This window comes from Hemibagrus wyckioides, linkage group LG03 (genome assembly GCF_019097595.1).
Source record: "Hemibagrus wyckioides isolate EC202008001 linkage group LG03, SWU_Hwy_1.0, whole genome shotgun sequence".
NCBI lineage: Eukaryota > Metazoa > Chordata > Actinopteri > Siluriformes > Bagridae > Hemibagrus > Hemibagrus wyckioides.
Window position 1 is genome coordinate 26284666 of NC_080712.1, and position 21338 is coordinate 26306003.

Consider the following 21338-nt stretch of genomic DNA (forward strand, 5'->3'; position numbering starts at 1 on the left):
TCAATGCTGAACATGGGCACAACTAAACAGGTGCAAATGGCCTCCGGTTGAAAAAAATACACAGGAAAGGTCTTGGTTTATGGCAAATAATCTGAATTATTAATCCTATGATGTACAGAACCATTTTTATTGTGACCATTGATAGTGGGGTTGGGGTAATTTTTATAGAATAGAGTGAAAAATTACAGACACCAGAAATACTGATGAAAAACTGAGAAACGTTTCTTTTGTGTGGTTTTGAGATGTAGTTCAGTTAGAACTTTTGCTAAAACTTCAGTTAATGGTATTGAATTGAACAAATGTACATATAAAACTGCTCAAAAAGTGCTGCTAGACTGTATGAGTGTATGTGCGTCCCAAGTCCCAACTGTCTATTATCACATTACTTCTAAAATTCACTATAGGTAGTAGCTGATACATGATAGCTGACTAAATTTTGCTTGAGACTACTTTATGTTGTTATTAATGTTGTCCCACTCCAACAGTGTCCACTGTGACCACTCGCTGCTGCTTAAAAACATTATCAAAATATAGTACTATTCAAACCGAGTGGAGCGGATACTTGAGCCAGCTCGGTTCTCGCACCTGGCTATAAATCATCAATAGCAAGACAACCGAGTAATGAAGTACTCGAGGACTCTGTTCACAACACACTCTTCAGCACCTGCGAGTTACACCAACTACAAAGAGCAGGGCAGGCAGGGCAAGGGTGAAAAGGTCACCATTTACAAAACACAGCAGGCTGAACATGGCCAGGACTAAAGGTCATGGAGGTAAGAGTTTATGTTTAGGTGACTCATGTCCAGTGATGAAGTTCAGAGCTGCTTAATGTCTTTGAACAAAACTTTGTTTTGCCTGTGGGTTGCATAAAATCATTATTTTTTCTTAAATAAATACATTAACTAAAATAATACCATAATAGTTAGGAGACTTCACAGCAGCTGGCATTTTCCCCTGTTGTTTTGGTTTGAACCATTAGGCCCCCTTGTGGTTAACATTTTCTGATCACGGTGAGACAGACAACCAGCAAACACTAATTCTGAAGATCATTTTTTCATTTAGAAATATTCTGCAGTGCCCTCTTAGGGGTTAGTCAAACCCCTAAATGTTTAAGGTAGCTAACTGGGAAACAACACAAGTATCAGTTACAGTATATCGTGTGTAACTTACTCAAGTACAGATTTCTCACATGTACCTAGGAACCAGGAGTATCAAAAACAGAGAAAAGGTGGTTTCTAAGTTTTATATATGATCAGACTACTTTCTTATACACTGTGAACAAACAGTTTAGTTGAGACACTATAAAGCCTGCTCTATTATACAGACTGCAACACCTGGATGACTCAACACCTGCATTCTTTTTGCAATTACAACCACACCAATGCATGCATTAGGGTAGCAACTGAACAGTGACTGCATTTAAGTCTAGCAATTATCTTCTGTTAATTGTTTCTCACTAAGAGATAAAATAACGTAAGGGTTTCCTTTTAGGTGTGGCACTCATGTTACAGGACGTTCATTGCTTCAGGTTTTCCCCTGGTGTGATTACTTTTCTAGTTCTTCTTACCACACAGCCCCCACTACAGTATTGTTCTCCAGTTTTGCTTTACTTAGTTCAGCACTTCTTTTGCCCATTATCATAGAAAAATGACGACACTGAAATACACTGTATTACCAAAAGTATGTGGACAGAAATGACCTGACCATCAAACCCATATACAGTATGTCATTCCTCAAACTATTGCTGCAAAGTTGAAAGCAGACCGCTGTCTAGAATGTATGTTATAGCATTCATTTTTTGTTCGCTATAAGGCCCAAATATGTTCCAGCATAGCAATGCCTCTGTGCAGAAAGAGAGGACCATAAAGACATGCTTTGTCAAGGTTGGAGTGGAAAAACTCAAATGGCCTGCACTGAACCCTGACTTAATTCCCTTAGACCTAGAGGATCAATTGGGAACCAGGCCTTCTTGCCCAGCAATAGTGTCTAACCTCACTAATGCTCTTGTGCATTGGGAATGGACAAATCCCAACAGCTACACATCAAAATGTAGTGGAAACCCTTTGCAGAAATGTAGAGAGGACTTTAAACGATAATCCTATTCAAACGTTACACTCCCCTGGGTCTTAATGAACTGTGTTGCCTTCTTGAGCATCAGTGAATGTTTGCAGCTTTTGTAATAATTTTGTTGGGTCATTCAGTTGTCTGAAAAGCTTCAAACATGCAGAAGTTGCTAGAAAAGCAAATAATCTGCAGGACCTGGAGGATTTTTCTGAAGAACAGTGTTCAGTTGAACTGCTTAGGAAGTGACTCATGAACAACTGTCACTGTCAAACACCCACTATTAAGAATCAAGTGTATAGAAACTGCTGAACTGGTTCATTTGTGTAAATTAAGTTATTATCATGTGTTGTGGACTATATGTAAACATATGTTAGGTGGAATAATTTATTTGGGGGCAGAACTAAATAAAAAACAAAATAAAAAAATGTATTATCCCTCTTTTTTTCAGGTGTCTGCATACATTTAGATAAATAGATAAATGACTGAATGTGCTGAATTCAATGATAAACTAGAAAATGTAATAGGATTAAATCTAATATTATATATATATATATATATATATATATATATATATATATATATATATATATATATATATATATATATATATTTGGACTGTTTTGAGTATTTGTCATTTTTGTATTTCCATTAGATCTGTATCATTTGAGCTCATCATTAGGATACTGATGATTTCTTGTTATTTGTGGGATTCCATAGGAGCTGTCACTTAGTAGGACAAAAAAAAAAACGAACTAATCACAGTTTATTCCCTGACCCCTACACAACTGACCTACATAAAGTATCCAGTAATGCAATAAACATTCAATCGACGCTGAATCGGTAGATGACATTACTAATCGTGTGTGAAAGCAGGACGCCGCTACTGGCCACTGTGGGCGCAGTCTCACTGACTGCAATACACTACACTGCATGTCCAAGCAGCCACTCAGCTGTGGCCGGGACTGTTTTTTGGTGGACGATGAGCTCCACTGCTCTGGACAAGATGCTGTGGTCCTTTCTCCAGTTCTGCATTTTATTCATGTCAGTCATTAATGGCGTTTTTACCGCTCCAGAGAGGGGACTTTGGACTATTACAGTTGTCAACGTAAGTAGACACACGGAGTGAGTGCAGTGTGTGGTTATGAGTCGAGTAGCCAGGCCGGTGAACAGGACTGTCTAACTAACCAAACAGTCAGTTTTCATAAGCTTTCTGTCTTTCTTTTTTTATTTAGATGAAATCCGACGTGACTTATGCAGTATTTTCGCATTACAGGAGCGTGTATGATTTATTCCCCGAGCCCAAACTAGCTTTACATATGCTTAGCCTATTAGCTGGTCAGCTAACTAGCAAGCTGATGTGGCAGTAAGGCACGGCTAACAGGATGTCCCAAGCTGTAGTTAGGTGAAGTAAAAGACAGCTGCTGTGCCACTCATAAACAGCCAGAACATAAAACCATCACTAAACACACAACCCCAGTGTCTGAACATACTGGTAGGCTAGCTAACCTGTCAGCTGGGCTCTAGCTAATGTAGCTAGCTAGTTTAGTTAGCTAGATAGCAGTCCGACTAAACACTCAGGAATTAACCTCTACCTGACAAGTATATAAAAGATCTTGAAAAAAACGTGTTTTACTTGAGATTCATTTTCATTATTCGGGCTTACTTTTATTTCTTGATTTGTTTACGCTTGCTTGTTTGTTTGTGATTAAATATTTAAAGGCAGTCCTAGACAGCTGATAGCTCTAGCTGGCTGTTTGAAAGGTGATGCTGCGTCTCAGTAACGTGTCTGGAAACTACAGCAAGCAGCAGAACATTAATGCTGGACAATAGTGAAGTGCTGTCATACAATCCCTTGCCTTTTTCCTTTTTAACACCTATTGCCATTAATTATCCATGTTGTCATTTTTAATTCTACAATAAAGGTGCGCTTCAGTCACAACAGCTGTAGTCTGTAGTCAATCAATATTATTGAACAATTCCCATCCACAATACGAGTGTATCAGACACAGCAGTGTGTTTTAAACACTTTTCATGCACAAATGAAGCGCTGCAGAAAACTGAGCACTGCTGATTAACACATAGGGCATGAAAAAAGGAGCTGATGTGTCCTACATGGGTTTCCTCTGGGTATGGTGACATGTCTATACGCAGATCTGATCAGAGTCTTTTCCATCTAATAACGCTATTCGTGAATAAGACATTTGGAAGGATCTGAGATGTTAGCTAGTGATTGCCTCAAGTAGTAAAATGCTACTCACGATTTATATTTGTTTTTGAGAATTAAATGAAAAACAGGCATCGCTCATTTTACTTTGAAGCGCTTGGTGCACTTGCGTATCTCTCTCACAGGGGGCGCTATTGAGCATGAGACGCTACAAACAAAGCCAATATTGTAATCTTAGGGAAATGAGCCAGAGGACTGTTAGTAAAGCACGTGTACAGACCGCACAATTCTGACCATTGAATTTGGCCAGTCAATTATTTATTAGTTACATTTTTTCTATCTCCCGTCACTAGACACTGTAGACATATGTATACTACCAGTCAAAAGTTTGGACAAATCTTCTAATTCCATGGTCTTTCCTGATGTTTATTTCTTTCTACATTGTAAAACAATGCTGGAGGCGGCCGAAATACACAATAATCTCGTTTGAACAGTTGATATTGAGATATGTCTGCTACTGATGCTCTGTAAAGCCTTCATAACGGCTCTAATCTGAGGTGCTGTTAATTGGTAATTTCTGAGGCTGGTAACTCTAAATGAACTTCTCCTCTGCAGCAGAGGTAAGTTTTGGTCTTGCTTTCCTGGGAGGGTCTTCATGTGAGCCAGTTTCATCATGGTGCTTGATGGGTTTTGTAAATGCACTTGACAATACTGTTCTTGCAAGAACTATTCCAGAACACCTGACCTTCGTGTCTTAAAATGACAACTGACTGTTTTTTGCTGTCATTACATATGGATTACTTATGTCCATGTGTGTTATTTCATAGTTTTGAAATCTCTATCTCTCAGTATTGTTCTAGAATGTAGAAAATAAATCCCTAAACAAAAAACATTGAATTAAAAGGTGTGTCCAAACTTTTGACTGGTAGTGTATATTACACACACACACATGTATATGTATATATCATTATTTTGATGCTATTATCCATCTGCGTGCTTAAGAACTGCTCCTGTGTGTTTTCTTCACCCCATTTCTGACTATACGACTTAACCTCTTCTGTCTGCCACAACATTCTCCTTCCACTCATGGTACACATGGTTTGTGGAAAAACTAATATCCACATCATCATTGGCTTGAACATCCACATAGATTACTTTACTTCCTGAACAAATGTGGACCCGAGTACGAGGTGCGTTCACATTTATGGGAATCGCCGCATAGTTCCAGAACAAAGGCCATATCCTACGGTTCCCGGCCCACATGACAGCTTTCACATTACCAGTTCTTGAAAATCGTGCTCAGATTCAGATTAAACTGCCAGTGTGAAAGCCCCCTTAGTGTATGGTGTAAACATGTGTGAGACTGTAAGTACCTGATAAATGTTAATGCAGTACCTCACAAAATGACTAAAGGCTGTAAATTTTTGTATTTGTACTGTAACACAATGTCCATGGTATTATAACTGTGATTGTTGATCTTTGTGGGGTTTTTTTTTTTTTTTAAACAGACATCAAGGCCATTGTTATTAAAAAAGTCCATGTACAAAGACACTGACATCCAGTTAAAAGGTAGGAAGAAATTAAATTTAGTACAAATAATATGATGTACATGTTGCATATTAACTGCTGACTGTTTGTTGAAAACTGTACACTGTCACACAACAGGAGGTAACTAATATAATGTTTTCTCCTTTGCAGTCTCTTCCTTCAACTGTCCCGCAGAGGTCTCGTTCGTTATTAGGTGGTATTTAAAGTTCTACCCTTGTCACAATGAATTCAGTAACATAGAGGTGAGTGGTGTTTGTACATAGGGCATTTACCTTTACATTTACATTTCTGGCAGACGCTCTCATCCAGAGTGGCGAACAAAAGTGTATTACTGTTAATTATTAGTATAGTATGTAATAGTATTAAGCTGTGTATGTAAGAATCTGAAATTTCATGTTTCCATTGTGTTTTTCTGAGCAGGAAATGTATGACAGGACACCACTAAGCAGAGGAAATGGACTAGACCCCAATCCTCTTGCAGCAGGAGAGTACATCGAACACAAGTACAGAATGTTAACCTGCAACAACGGCATCCAGTTTTTCCCCATGTTAAATGTACGTAAAAACTGCTATCCTTTTGTTTCATAACGACTAAAACATGGCCTCAGCAACCAATTTGTAATATCTTAATCAGGCACCACTTTTTTTCTTAGGACACTGAGTAGATGTGTATTCTGTCAATTGAAAATGTCAAATGAAATTACATTTTTATTTGGCAGAGAAGTAGCATGGTAGTGTTCTTTGAAACCCCGGCTGATGTATGCCAGAGAGTGTAGACTGAGGCAGGAAGAGAATCTGTGCTTCCAGTTTGTGTACTGTGACGGGTCCTGCTGCATTTGATTCAGTATCTGCTGTGTTCAGTTCAGTGCCTAGTGCATTTGATTATATACTGCTTGGTTGTTGCTACAGCACATACAGATCAGTATATTTGTGTAGTATGAATGCAATCCAGACATACTACGTCTGCCATGTTGGCATTGTCATGTGACTTACAATGTCCTAATAACTGCTTAAATTTCTTCTTTAAACCTTCAACATGTTTTTCTCAGGTGTGGTTTAACTACAAGAAACAATTTTGCATACACATGAAAGAGCCGACGCTGCCTCATGCCATTTCTTGGTTCTGGCAGCACTTACATGCAAGTCCTGTTCCAGTTTAGCGCAGTATTCACTAGTTCTGTAAAAGCAGCAGTACATCTGGGTATTTCTCACCTACTGTTTTATGAACACTGACAATTAACAACAGAGCTGCTACTACATTGCCGTACTGCTTTAGGTTGTTCCGACACAGAAAATGTTACACATGGTATTACACACATTACTACATACTGTTCAGAGCTCATGATGTTTGCTCAGTAGCACTATCTGTACTAATACTATTTCCTTTAATTTCAGCAAACAGAACATCTTCCCTGTTCTCTGAATGTGCTTTTATATTATTTGCAGAAATCCCAAGCAGAGCCCAGGACAGTGGAACCACAGCGAATGGATTTATTTAATGTAAGACTGTAGAAGCCTGTATCAAGGAGTATGACTAACTGATACTCACAAAGTGTGCTTATATCCATAACGTTTTGTCTTCATCTTGTCAGGATGCCAATTACACCAGGTGGCTTACAGCAGAAGCTGAAGTTAAACCAGGTAAAAAGGTAAAGTTCATGTTTCTTTCTGTCTGTCAAAAAAAAAGTATGTCTGCAAAAAAAGGAGGGTGTAAAGCAATTTTATCAACTATGCATCCTTCTCTCGAAAGGATCATGTCATTGCTACAACATGGAGAGATGGACCATATCTGCTTGTGGTATTGATCGAGACTGAGAAAAAGGACGGCAACTGGAATTTAACCTGTAAGTCTCACATCTTATTATCTTATCTTAAGTCTTATTTAGTATTCCTTTAGGACTTTAGGTTTCCTACAAACACAAATATTGGAACGTTAACTACTAATTACAAGTGTAACATCTTTTCCTTTGTTATAGTCACTGTGATCATGAAAGGAGATCATGGTTACATCTCGGTCACAGAATGGCCTCTTATGATCGTGAGTGTTTTATAGTTTATTATATATGTTACCTTTAAATCAGTGATGAGTTTTTGAACCATTTTACATAGGTTAATGCTTATATAAATGATCAATAACACTTTTTACATGTTATTTTCCACCTCCTTAGTTCTACATGGTGATGTGCATTGTCTACATCCTGTATGCTCTGCTCTGGTTCATCTGGGCTTCTTGCTACTGGAAAGACCTGCTGCGTATCCAGTTCTGGATAGCTGGTGTGATCTTCTTGGGCATGATAGAAATGGCAGTTTTCTGTGCCGAGTATGAGAATGCTAATGCTGTTGGCTCAGCAAGTAAGTGACAAAAACAAAACCTTCAAGCAAAAATATAGTTTTGAAAAGATTTCATGGAATTGTAGTAGTGGGAATTTTACCACTGATGGAGTTTGTGTGCTTTCTGTTAAATGATGATGAGGGAGTCACGGCTATGCAGACATGCTAACTTGCATATCTACAAAAAGTATGTTTGGGTAATTTCCACTTTGCTTTTTCTTTTTCTTTTTTTTGAGATTCAAGGTCAATATTCAAGGTTCAAGAGTTTGTCATATGTACAAGAAAGTTACACAATGCAGTAAAAATTCTTGCTCGGCCACTCCTTCTGTAACCTCTGACATAATTTAAACAGGATATATGGAAGACACGCAAAGCATAAATTAAATATGGTGCATGAAGGAGGGAGAGGAAAAAAAGAAAACATGTATGTGTGCATTGTAAACAAGAAAAAGTGTGTACATTATATAAGGAGATCCATGATGGAATTATTCTTCTGGGGCAGGGTGAGGTTAAATATGACACCTGTCAAGATCAGAGGGCAAACTCTCTCTGCAGTGCAAGTAATTGAAACCATAGCAAGAAATGCTTATCTTGTCTAAAAAACATTTGCTTGGTTTTGGGACCTTTACAAGTACAGGAATTTAATATGGAGTTGGCCCTCCTCTTCTGGGAAGGCTTTCCACAAGGTTCAGCAGTGTGTTTATGGGAATTTTTGACCATTCCTCTAGAAGCACTGGTCAGGCACTGATATTGGACAAGAAGGCCTAGCTCCCAGTCTCCCAGTCGAATTCATTCCAAAGGTGTTCTATCAGGTTGAGGTCAGGACTGTCAAGCCAGTCAAGTTCCTCCACACCAAACTCGCTCATCTATGTCTTTATGGACCTTGCTTTGTGCACTGGTGTGCAGTCATGTTGGAACAGGAAGGGGCCATCTCCAAACTGTTCCCACAAAGCTGGGAGCATGAAATTGTCCAAAATGTCTTTGTTTGCTGAAGCATTAAGAGTTCCTTTCACTGGCCCAACCCCTGAAAAACAACACCTGAATTCAATGATTTGAGGGGTGTCCCAAAACTTTTGGCCATATAGTGTACTTAAAAACAAGACATTGAAAAGCTTTGAATTTTGTTTGCCCATTTAGAGTGTCAGTTCTCTCTTCTTTCTTTCTACAGCTCAAGGCTTGCTGATTTTCGCTGAACTCGTGTCCGCTCTGAAGAGAACACTAGCACGACTCTTGGTCATCATTGTCAGTTTGGGTTATGGTATAGTCAAGTGAGTAGAGAGTAAAATCTGCTATATATTATTAATTATCAGGGCTGGTGTTGGCTATTAAATGTTTTGTGATGGTATGTTTTGTCCAGGCCTCGCTTGGGGACGGTTATGCACAGAGTCGTGGGTCTGGGGGTCCTCTACTTTGCCTTTGCTGCCATTGAGGGCATTTTGAGGATTACTGGGGTAAATAAGCTTTACTACTAATTCTTTTTGTTTGTATACATATAAGTCTTTCTTATGAATATTAATGGGACATTTATATGATCTAATTGGACATTTAGGAAATGATTTGGTCTATATTTGCATTTTCATGTCCTTAGATGAAGGAAAGCTCCACCCTGAAACGCATTACATAAGTTTTTAATGAAATATTTATTATGTAATTATGAGCAAAATGGAAATTTTCTTGTGCTACCAGTCTCCATCATTCGCATGCGAACGAAAAGTGTAGTGTGACCACGCCTTAACAGATCAAAGCACCTTTACACAGGTTTAATGAGAGCTAATTCGTTACTGATTCACATATTGGCAGGTAGTCAAATAGCATTGTTTAAAGAATTTCAAACCCAGAATTTCGTTACAATAAAAAAAAGAAAAGTCTTGCGTGCACATTTTTAATGTCATTCAGGGTGGATTTTTCCTTTTATTTAACGTAATGGCCTCTTCTATAAAGTCTAAGGTAAAAGGAGGTGATTTCTCTTGCAACATGTAAGTGTGTTATGTGTGTTGATCTGAAAGGGCTGGGACAGTGTGCCATCTCTGCTCACTGCCATTGTACTGACTGTGTTTGACTCCTGCATCATTTGGTTCATATCCTTCCAAAGGTTTTGCTCTTCCAGTCATGTTAACCTGGAAATGCTCTGCAAACTATTAGGGTTGGAACAATTTCACCTTTAACTAATAATACGTTTAAATGTTAAAGCTAAATGTTTCAGTAGAGTCGGGCAAAGTAGAGGTTCCCAAACTTTTATAACCATAACAGGATAGAACCGAACTGTGTAAATGTAATACTTGTGTCTATATCAGTAATCAAAGGAACCAGACCTACACAAGCTACAGTGAGGCTTCAAGACCTCACATTAATTCACAAAATAAAGATGTTTATTTACAGCCTTGTAGCCTGTACATGGGTGCATCTTAATCAGCTCCCTAGTTCAATTGCTTCTCTCTCAATTGCAAAATCTTTGGGGAAAAAAATGTTTTAAAAAAATGATGATAATAATAATCCCACAATTCACTTCTAAAATCCAATTCACTTTAAAGTGAAAATGAAGTCATATTTTCTGAAGCCTTTAATCTCAAAAAACAATTAATCTACAAACTCTTTATCTACTTCATCCAACATCATCTACAAATTAACTTTTACCTGTTATCCTTGTAGCTCTCAAACGATTACTCATGCTAGTGATTTTTAACTTTATTTTATGATGTTTTATATATATATAGACTTTTTGGGGCTCACATCTTTTAACTGTTTAATGATTTAAAGAATCCATGAGCTAGCCTGAGATCCAGCTTGAGTAATGAATTTAGATGACATAAAATTATAATATTTTATGTTTAAGTTTTTACAGTGATTGAGAGGTAAATGGTGATGTAAAGTAAAGAAGTAAAATGTTGCTGGGAATCGAATCATCAGTGTTGCGATGTGTAGTGAGTCAGAGTGCCTGAACTCTGCACATGTTCATGATGTACTAATTTATGACTTAGGGGTCAAAAGGAGCTGTTTGAGATGCACCCGATGAATGTCACTTATTGAGCAATGTAGCTCAAGCTACACTATTCTGATTTAGTTGATCTCACAAGAAAAACTAGAGAATATTTAAATAACACTTTTTAAAATAAAGCTTTTTTCATTTTTAGCAAATGCACCATTTGCCTAAATGTTTGTGGATGCCTGACCATCACACCCATACATGGGCATTCCTCAAATAGTTGACAAACACTTAAGTTGGAACAACATAACTTTATGGAATGTCTTTGTATGCTGTAGCATTGCAAATTCCCAACACTGGAACTAAGAGACTTAAACCCCGTTCCAGCATAACAATTCCCACACACCGAGCTCTGTGAAGAGTGTTGGCAAGGTTGAAGTGGAAGAACCCGATTGTCCTGCACAGAGCCCTAATCTCAAACCCACTGAACATCTTTGGGATGAACTGGAACACTGACTGCACCTCGGACATCAGTGCCTGATCTCACTAATGCTCTTGTAGCTGAACAAGCACAAATCCCCACAGCCACTCTCTAACATCTAGTGGAAAGCCTTCCCAGAATAGTAGAGGGTGTGATGGTCAGGTGTCCACAAACATTTGGTCATTTAGTTCAATTCCCTTTATAAATGTATTGATTCCCTTCAAGAATAAATAGCACAGCCGTCTCTTAGTATATCCTGCACTATGTCTCCATAGGACATGTCATGAATTATAACAACGTCATGAATTATACTTGCTTAAAATTGCTTGATAAGGATCTGATGGTTTTCATGTAAAATTGACTAAAAATATAATGTTACACCATTTGATGTGAGTGTGTTGTCACAGTGAGTGATTATCTATCTGGTCAGACTGGTTTGGCTTCCCCTGTCCTGAATTTTCTCATTCTATCTGTCTGTCTTGTTTTTCCTCTACATCTTTCCCCCTTTCATTCTCTATCTTTCTCAGGCTAAAGATTCTGACCTAGCCTTGCTGGCCAACATTCCACTGGCACTGCTTGACTCCTCTCTCTGTTGGTGGATATCCTTTTAGTTTGGCCCGTGCATACACAAGGGCCTTCTCTGTCATCGTGTTTAACTTCTGCATGCTTATTTCAGTGTATATAAGTCTTTAATGGGTGTGTTTCACTATGGCTAACATGAATGAATGCTAGAGGGGTTCAGTTTCAGTCTGCTGTAAATCAACTATCCTGTTTCTTTCATAATTAATAGAGCTCTTATTTTTTTAATTGGAGTTTCTTTGACAGTTCTCTTCAAAAGCAATAACAGATGCTGCCTTATGTTATTTCCTTGACTACTTCTTAAATATTTGTTAGTCTTGCACAAACCATAAAGACACTGAAACTCAGGAGAAACCCAGTGAAGTTGTCATTGTACAGACACTTCACCAATACGCTCATCTTTGCTGTAATTGGTGAGTAAATTAAGAAATATTAAAATGCAATATAATTCCTATTTCTAGGATTTTTGTGATTTATGTTTTTGTGTTTACAAGAAAAGTGTTCATTGATTTGTTGAATGTTTCTTTTATATTACACAATGCACATTGTACACGTTATTTACATTTGCCTTATTTTTAGCCTCTGTCATTTTCATGATATGGACGACAAAGAAATTCCGATTAGCAGACTGCCAGGCTGTGAGTATCTGATGCGCTATAGTTGTCTTACTTTCACTGTAAAAAGAGGGATATGTGGTGTGTTTTACCTGTGGTGATGTTCTCAGCAGGACTGGATGGAGCTCTGGGTAGATGATGCCTTCTGGAGGTTTCTGTTCTCTATAATACTGCTGGTCATCATGTTTCTCTGGAGACCATCTGCAAATAACCAAAGGCAAGATTTGACACCAAATTGATTGCAGTGTCTCTTTGTTAATACAGAAACGTTGTACATTGTGTCTGATTAATACAGAGCGCTGTTCATTGTGACTAATTAATACAGACGTATTGGAAAGACGTATTGCATTGTGTCTGATTCAGGCAGGGAAGTCATACATTGTGTCTGATTAATACAGAGATGTTGTACATTGTGTCTGATTAATACAGAGATGTTGTACATTGTGTCTGATTAATACAGAGATGTTGTATATTGTGTCTGATTAATACAGAGATGTTGTATATTGTGTCTGATTAATACAGAGATGTTGTATATTGTGTCTGATTAATATAATGAAACCAATTTTCCTTATAATTTGAATAGATTATTTTCTTTATACTATTCAATCAATCATTTATGCCTGGACAAATGTATACAAAGAACGTTTTACAACTTCTTTTAATAATTCTCAGTGCAAGCAAACATTTAAAAGTAAATCTTTCCTTTTTTATGTACCCCCTCTTCAATACAGATATGCATTCACACCGTTAATTGATGATTCAGATGATGAAGAGATTGAAGAGTTCTTGGTGTCTGCAAATATTGGTGAGCAATATATCTGTTCATAAATGTACAGGAGCATTAAGATAATCGTCCACTTTGTCTGCTGTATGAACTCATCAGTGTCTTGCTTTATTTGTAGCTGACGGCATAAAACTAAGAGCTGCTAAGACTGAGACTAACGGAACAATGAAACCCCTTGCTCCGAATATGGTCAGTATCAGCCAATAAAAAAAATTAATTATACATACATATATATAAAATGTGTTTTTTTTTCCAAAAATTAAACTGCATTTCACAATTATTGACACCCCTGATTTTTTTTTATATGCATATTTTACTTTTAAATCACCTGAGTGTTTAGGAAGTCTTAGGCAGCCAGTGGATTTAAATGTGAGGTGACAGAGGCCAAATTCATCAACATGGGGTCGACTAGGCAAAACACATTAAATAAGATACATAAATTAGTAACTATATAAAATATTTAAAGCCACACACCTGAAAATGCCCATATCCACTGTTATATCAATAATCATGACATTTTAAATAGCTGGGGCTGTAATAAAATTGACTTGGAAAAGGACACGTATTTTTTTTCCATGCACAGTGAGGAAGATGTGTAGACACCAGGTCCATGCTAGTCGGTTACATGAAAGGTGGAGCAGAAGAAAGTTGTTTTTTTTTTGTTTTTTTTTTGCTTTCATCTAACAAGAAACTAAATGTTGGGAGTTTGTTAGATGCTACTAACTTTGTGTGGAACTGTGGTCCATACAGAAAAGAATCCAATCAAAGAATGCTGAAGAATCTGTGCCTGTGATGTTGGTTTTCTTCCCAAGACCCTGAGACTTTTGCTAAGATATTAGGCATAATAAACCACCAATGATCTGCTGACCTCAACATTGAGGAGGATAAAAGCTGGCCCTGGTGGATCTGCACAACTTGTGTACTGAGAAATTGTCTCAGATTCCTTGCTCTGTATTCTCCTCAAGCATAATAGGAGACTCAGTGCTGCTATTTTAGTCAAAGGGAGGCTGCAAATACTATATGATGTGATTCCAATAATTCTGACTCTGGGAAAGAGTCCTAGTTTGATTTTTTTTTTTTTTTTTTCTCCATGAGACTGAATGCAGTGCAATTAAAAGTCAGATTTCTTTTTAAGTGCAAATAAACCAGAAACAAAAGCTGACTGTAGGAAATGATTTTTTTCGCAGGATGAAGACTTGAAGTGGGTGGAAGACAACATTCCTTCCTCTTTAACAGACGTGTAAGTGTCTTATTAAGGAAATTGCTTTATTTACTTTCAGACTCATTATATATGGGGGAGGACAAACAAAACCACTTAAAGTTTTGGTCTGTATCATATACATGATCCATGCTAAATAGTAACCGTATAATCTGCAACTTTTTTAGTATTGCGTTCAGGCTCTGATGAAAGTCAACAGCAGAGGAAGCATAGATAAACAGTCATCAGATTAGATATCCGCAACAGTATATTGCTAATAGGGATTTCATCCATTGTACTTCTTCGTGCTTACACACTGATCAGCGAGAACATAAAAACCACCTGCCTGATGGTGCATAGCTCTGGCTTGTGCCAAAAAAAAACAGCTCTGTCGTGTCATGGACTCCACAAGACCTCTGAAGGTGTGCTGTGCTATCTGGAATTAAGACATTAGCATCAGATCCTTTAAGTCCTGTACGTTGTGAGGTGAAGCCTCCATTGATCACACTTATTTGTCCAGTATAACCCACAGATGCTTGATTGAGATCTGCAGAATTTGGAGGTGGTGGTTTCTTCAAACCATTCTTTAACAGATTTTGAGGCCATTACCATTATGGAATACTGTGGCCATAAAGGGATGTTGCTTGGTCTGCAACAAAATTTTGTTGACAGCATGGTCTGCAGCCCCAGGTGCATCAAGGTGCGATGCACTGTGTATTCTGACACCTTTCTATCATAACCAACGTCATGTTTTTCCGCAGTTTGTTCTACAGTAGCTCTTCTGTGGCCTTGATGTCTTCAATCCCAACATGCATCAGTGAGCCTTGGGCACCATGACCCAGATCCTATCACAATACCACACGAGACATGCTGTTTTGAAGACACTAAAACCTTTTGTTTGCCCAGTTTTACTGCTTACTACCTGTTCACTTGCTGTATAATCTATCCCACCCTTTGGCAGGTGCCATTATTTCAAGAAAATAAATATTATACACTTCACCCATCAGTAGTTTTAATGTTATGGCTGATCTGTGTATGTATCAGGCTGGACTGAGTGTAAAGTTCCTGGTTGAAAACATATGTTCAAATAGCTTTCATGTTTCATTCTTGCCTACAGGCAGAATGTGCTTTGAGCTCCTCTGACATACATAACTATAAATGTTTCTTGTATTTCAGTGCTCTGCCTGTGCTTCTCGACTCGGATGAGGTTTGTTAGATCAAGCTTTCTTTCAAAACATTTCTTTCAATACTGTAATGTTTTTTTTAATATGGAAAATAAGCACGCTTTTCACTTTGGGTCACTTTGCAGGAAATCATGACGACAAAATATGAGATGTCAAAAATGCAGTGAAAGCACAAATGTATGGCCTCCTTCAGAGACCAAAGGGGCTGCTGCTGCTGTGCTCCCACTACCGGTACAACATCCATACTAGTGAGAGTAGGATTTAAACCAGACAAGACAAGAGACAGAGACTGGTGAAGAGTTTAGTGATGGGTCTGAAGAGAAGAGGAGTTCTGCTTCACAGGAGTATCCTGACTCACCTCAACAGTCCTGTCTGTATTCATGCTTTTTATATCTAATGTAAAAGATTACAGATTTTTGTTTCTCCCCCAAGAGGTACAAATTCTCATTCACACATTTTATAAACATTCCATTTAACAATGTCACACAACCCATCAATCCAAACAGAAACTATTTTTCAGTTTTTTTGCTACTTTGCGCCAGCTTGGGTTTCGAAAGGTGTTTTTTCAGGATTTTTTTTTCCCCAAAAGGACATGAGATTGAATGACCAAAGATGGTTTATTTAGTCTTTATTAGAGAAAAAAATGAATCTGAAATTCTGTTTCTTGTTATTTATGTTTCATGGTGGTCAAACCATTCTGCTTCTGAAAATACATTTGTGTTAAGCAGAATCTTCTGCTTCATGTGTAAATATACAGATGTCCTGAACAGTTGGGTGATGGGTAAAATCAAACACTAAGCTATAAACTCCTTTCTGAATGTTGACTACTGAACTGAGCTGGATTCGTTTAACAGGAAGCAAAATGTGCATCTCGCATCGAAGAGCAATATGCAGTTAATATTCCTCCTTTGCCTTCTGCATTTTTTTAAAATTATTTTTAATTCATGTTTTTTTTCTCACTGTTTCTCTTATTTAAGCCTTAAAAACACTACAAATAAACAGATGATTTGAGAATAATTGGTCTGGTAGAATCACACATTTTCCCTATTTTTTTCTGCTTAATGTTGAGATTTCTGAGAAAAGCACAGTTTGCCATGCAGAGATGCAGTAATTAATCCACAGGATACTGTTGTGATTTAAAGGCATACAGTTAGAATCTATCGTAGCGTCCTTGTGTGTTCATCTTGTTCTCGTCAATGACAAAACGCATCCATTTAAATTTGGAGTGATTTTTATTTATTTATTTTTTTTGCCATGTGAATGCAGTGGTTAGACTGATTCTGTGCAATATTTTGGTCTTTTTTTTTTCTACTTGAGGATTTTCTATCTTCTCTTGGAATTTTGCTGTAGAATCTCTGGATTCTTCCGTTTCAGATTTGTCATTTTGTCCATTGCGTCGATTTTGGTCATGCATGTTTTCCATGTTTATGATGGTTTGCTTCAAATGTAAATAAAGATTCTTTATTTATGGGTCTTCTTTTTGTAGTTACTTGTTGCAAATGTGCCAGTTTGCACCAGGATTCCAATAAGAGTCAAGACATTTTTCTTATGAATAATAGGTATTCGATTTATTACTTTAAACAATGTAGTTTCAATATTTGATACATCCATCACATTTTCTCCCACTTATCCGGGTCTGCGTCATGGGGGGCAGCGGTCTACGCAGAGCTGCCCAGATCTTTCACATGGATACCCAGAACAGATGCTGTCCATCTAGTCCTTGGTCTGTTCATCAGAGGATGCAGATGTCTGAGCAGCTGGCTCATTTTGATGTAAAGGAGCAGTGATTCTAAGGCTGAGCCCAGACCCCTGCGAAAGTAGCTCATTTCCAGAATATATATCAATCTTTGTCACTACTCAAAGCTTGTGACCATGGGTGTTTTTGGACATAAATTAACCAGTAAAGTTATAACGCCACCTTTCCATCTTCACCATGACACACCTGTATACTGTCTGTATAACTGCTGATGCATCTGTCAGTCTCTCATGAAACTCAACCCACACTCATGAACAAGGCCCCTTTTTGTTTAAGGCAGTACTTTTATTTGATTCATTATTTAAACATTCAGACATCTTCTGTTGTTGGTCTTCGGCTGCTCCATTTACTGTGTATCATCCGATCCGCATAGTTGATTTTGTCATAGGTTTATACCAGATGCAACCCTCAAATTTTATCTAGTTAATTGAGACTTAGTTCCCTGCCCAGTAATCAAGCCCATGCTGGTGCCTAATGGACCACTTAAATTCTCTGAGATAAAAGAAAGATTTAAAAAAAAATGAAGTAAACTAAATTTAATAAGCATTTAACACATGCATTCAGTAAATATAGTATATTCCTTACTACACTTTAATTATAGCTTAAAGAGCTATCTTGGGTTTGTAGTAGTAAATTGGGAACAGTGCTAGTGCTAAAAGGTTTGAAGGAAACAAAGTGGAAAAACTGCTAACGACCTCCAGCCTTCATCGGTACACTGCTCATTCATAGATATCCAATCAGCCAATCATGTGGCAGCAAAACAATGCATAAAACCGTGCACATACAGGTTAAAGACTTCAGATAATGTTTATGAAATATCAGAAAGGGGATGAAATGTGATTTAAGTGACTGTGCATATATGGTGGTTTTGATGTCTTGGGATTTTCATACATCACTCTAGAGGTTACACAGAATTGTACAAAAAACAAAGAAGGGAAACAGCCAGACTGTTCAAGATAACAGGAATATTATGGTAACGCCTCTTTGTAATTGTGGTGGGAAATGATCTGACAATACACAACACACTGAATGTTGAGGCAGATAGGATACAACAGAAAAAGACTGGAAACAGACAAACCAGTTCCCAAAATGTGTTATACAATGGCACTTTTTGATCACAGTTATAGATAGGGAATTACTTATAATCACAATTACTTATAATTAGCTCTCTCACTGCTATGGCCCAGGTTCAATTCCTGGGCAGGGAACCATCCCATCCACCAAGGGATAAACTCTCAGTGCTGGTCCCAAGCCAGGATAAAATAGGAGGGTTGTGTCAGGAAGGGTATCTGGCATAAGACCTGTGCCAAATGAAAATATTTGGATCGTATGATCTGCTGTGGCAACCCTGAACAGGGAGTAGCTGACAACATGAGCCATAAGAGGCTGAACAATCAGATAAAGAAACTTCTGAACTAAGATGTACATGGAATAAAAATCACTGCTTTGTCAATGGGCTCTACCCTATAACTTGAAGCCCTAAAGTCTAGACAGATTTGAAGTGGCCTGATGGCAGAATCAGAATCCACTGAACTGATACAGCCTTTGTATGGGACTCTTGGTAGGGGTTTGTCTTTTGGTCATCAGACAGTACAGAGAGTGAAGTCATTGAGGAACGCTGAGGAATGAGGGATAAGGTGTGAAATAGAACATGCTGTTCAAGCATGTTTCTGCATTACTTGCCTTATACTGTATGCTACAGACTCTATAGTGTATAATGATGTTTTCATTGTTTTTGTTCCATATTGTTGGGGGTTTGATTCCCACCATGTGTGGGTGGAGCTTGCATGTTCTCCCCTAGGTATTGTTCTAGGTGTTATCACCCAAATGGTCGGGCAATACTAGATGGTAATCACAGTCACGTATAGCCTTTGTTCAGTGATGGCTTGCTGCCGCTCCCATACTAATAATTAATTGGATTAAGTGTTCTAAATGTTTGGTAAGGCTGCTTTAAGCCTATGTAAAAATACCATAAAGATAAACTGATTTGAATTAAACATATTTCTATATGAGGTGGCTTAGTGGTTAGCACCTCACACCTCCAGCGTCCTGGGTTCGAGTCTCGCTCCTCCGGCTGCTCCGGTTTTCACCCACAGTCCAAAGACATGGAGTCTCCAAATTGCCCCTAGTGTGTGAATGAGTGTGTGTGTGTGTGCCCTGTGATGGGTTGGCAGTCAGTCTAGGGTGTATCCTGCCTTGATGCCCAATGACGCCTGATATAGGCACAGGCTCCTCATGGAAATGAAATATTTCTATATGATATGTAAGCCTTTTTGGGAATGAGCTCTTTCAGAAATGTACTGTGGAGTGGAATCTGGGTTGAGGCAGTCTGTAGTTTCTTACAGAGTCTATAGTGTATAATGATGTTTTCATTGTTTTTGTTCCATATTGTTGGGGGTTCGATTCCCACCATGTGTGTGTGTGGAGCTTGCATGTTCTCCCCATGTCTCTGGTGTGTATGCTGCTTTGTATCTCGAGTCTCCTGGCATAGGCTCCAGGATCCCTGGAGGATGGATGACCGTATGGAGATATCCTAAAGGATTAATACTCTAAAAAAATCATTTAAATAATTTGGCTTCTGTGTGATTTCTTGAGTTTGTAGTCTGCATATGCTCTGGATTTGGAAACCTAGATCTAACTCTAACTCTAACCCTAGCAAATTTTAGAAATATATTTTAGAAGCTGGGCGTAGGGAGTTAAGGGAGGGGGATAAAGGGTTAAGCTGCTAGTGGTGTAGTGGAACGCTTCATATCCCAGTGTGCCCTCTGTTACCATCTGGCTCTCTAATTTCATTATGCCTTCATGTTATACTAGCCATTATAATTCATCTTGATACTTCAGCACTAGTTATTCATATTCTGCTGCTGTGGAGGGACCCAGTTTACTAGAAAGGCTCACCCTTGCGTCTGATTTAAAACAATTTTTTTTACGCATTTACACTTATTGCATATGGCAGACACTATTCTCCAAGGTATTCCAGAGTTTGTGAATACATCCTGATCACTTGGTCATAGACAAAGAATATCTTCTACCATCTACTGTTTAAAATGTTGTTTGAAAACAGCCAGAGACTCCACTGTTCAGATATCTACTGAACAGGATGTTCATTCCACCATCCAGGTGCCAGAACAGAGAAGAGTCTTGATGTGTATCTTTCTTGTACGCTGAGAGGTGGTGGGATAAGTGCTGGAGGATCAGAGAGAGTGTGATGCAGTATGGGGTATGTGAGGTACAGGTCTGTTTTTGGTTTTCTAGGCAAGCATCAGTGCTGTAAATCTGATGAGGGAAGCTACTGGAAGGAAGCCATTGGAGGAAGCATTGTATTGGTGTTGTGTGGGGTTCAAAATAAGTCACACAGCTGGATTCTGGATGTCACTCTTGTTTCAGTTGATAATCTCACATGGGTAATGAACAAATGTTCATATGTCCTTTCACAACTCAGTATTGTTTTTGTATAGCAGCTTTGGGAAGTGGTAGCTCAGTGGTTAAGGGGTTGCTCTATTAATCAGAAGGTCATGGGTTCAAATCCTTGAACCACTGTACTGCAACCACTGGACCCCTGAGCAAGGCCCTTCAATTGCTTAGTTGTATAAATGTAAATCAATCTGGATAAGGGTGTGCAGTAAATTATAATCCCAGTCTCCAGTGTAATCCAGAAAAAGACTGGTTTCTATTAGACTTTGGTTCCTCTTCACAGTTTCTTTCTCCTATC

General features: G+C 38.2%; 1 protein-coding gene across 2 annotated transcripts; it reads left to right on the forward strand.

Moving 5' to 3' along the window:
* The first annotated feature begins 2908 nt into the window (after window positions 1-2908).
* On the forward strand, window positions 2909-17320 carry tmem87b (transmembrane protein 87B). Of its 2 annotated transcripts, none has more exons than XM_058385963.1 (20): window positions 2909-3169; window positions 5737-5797; window positions 5927-6018; window positions 6197-6331; window positions 7223-7276; window positions 7369-7425; window positions 7527-7620; window positions 7753-7814; window positions 7945-8128; window positions 9276-9375; window positions 9465-9558; window positions 10114-10185; window positions 12395-12503; window positions 12670-12728; window positions 12815-12921; window positions 13436-13509; window positions 13607-13677; window positions 14676-14728; window positions 15863-15893; window positions 15996-17320. In XM_058385963.1, the coding sequence occupies exons 1-20, from the start codon at window positions 2909-2911 to the stop codon at window positions 16035-16037; spliced, it is 1812 nt and encodes a 603-aa protein (XP_058241946.1). In that variant the 3' UTR covers window positions 16038-17320. The 2 variants fall into 2 exon arrangements, with proteins under 2 accessions (XP_058241946.1, XP_058241947.1); XM_058385964.1 differs by having other exon boundaries at window positions 12818-12921; window positions 15996-17319.
* The last annotated feature ends 4018 nt before the right edge of the window (window positions 17321-21338 follow it).

What these genes read in the sequence shown, in the direction of transcription:
- tmem87b (XM_058385963.1), top strand. Translation starts at nt 2,909, where the DNA reads ATGACATTACTAATCGTGTGTGAAAGCAGGACGCCGCTACTGGCCACT. An exon ending in AGTTTTTCCCCATGTTAAAT is followed by an intron (nt 6,332 to 7,222) that starts GTACGTAAAAAC and finishes TATTATTTGCAG; the next exon opens with AAATCCCAAGCAGAGCCCAG. An exon ending in CCATCTGCAAATAACCAAAG is followed by an intron (nt 12,922 to 13,435) that starts GCAAGATTTGAC and finishes TCTTCAATACAG; the next exon opens with ATATGCATTCACACCGTTAA.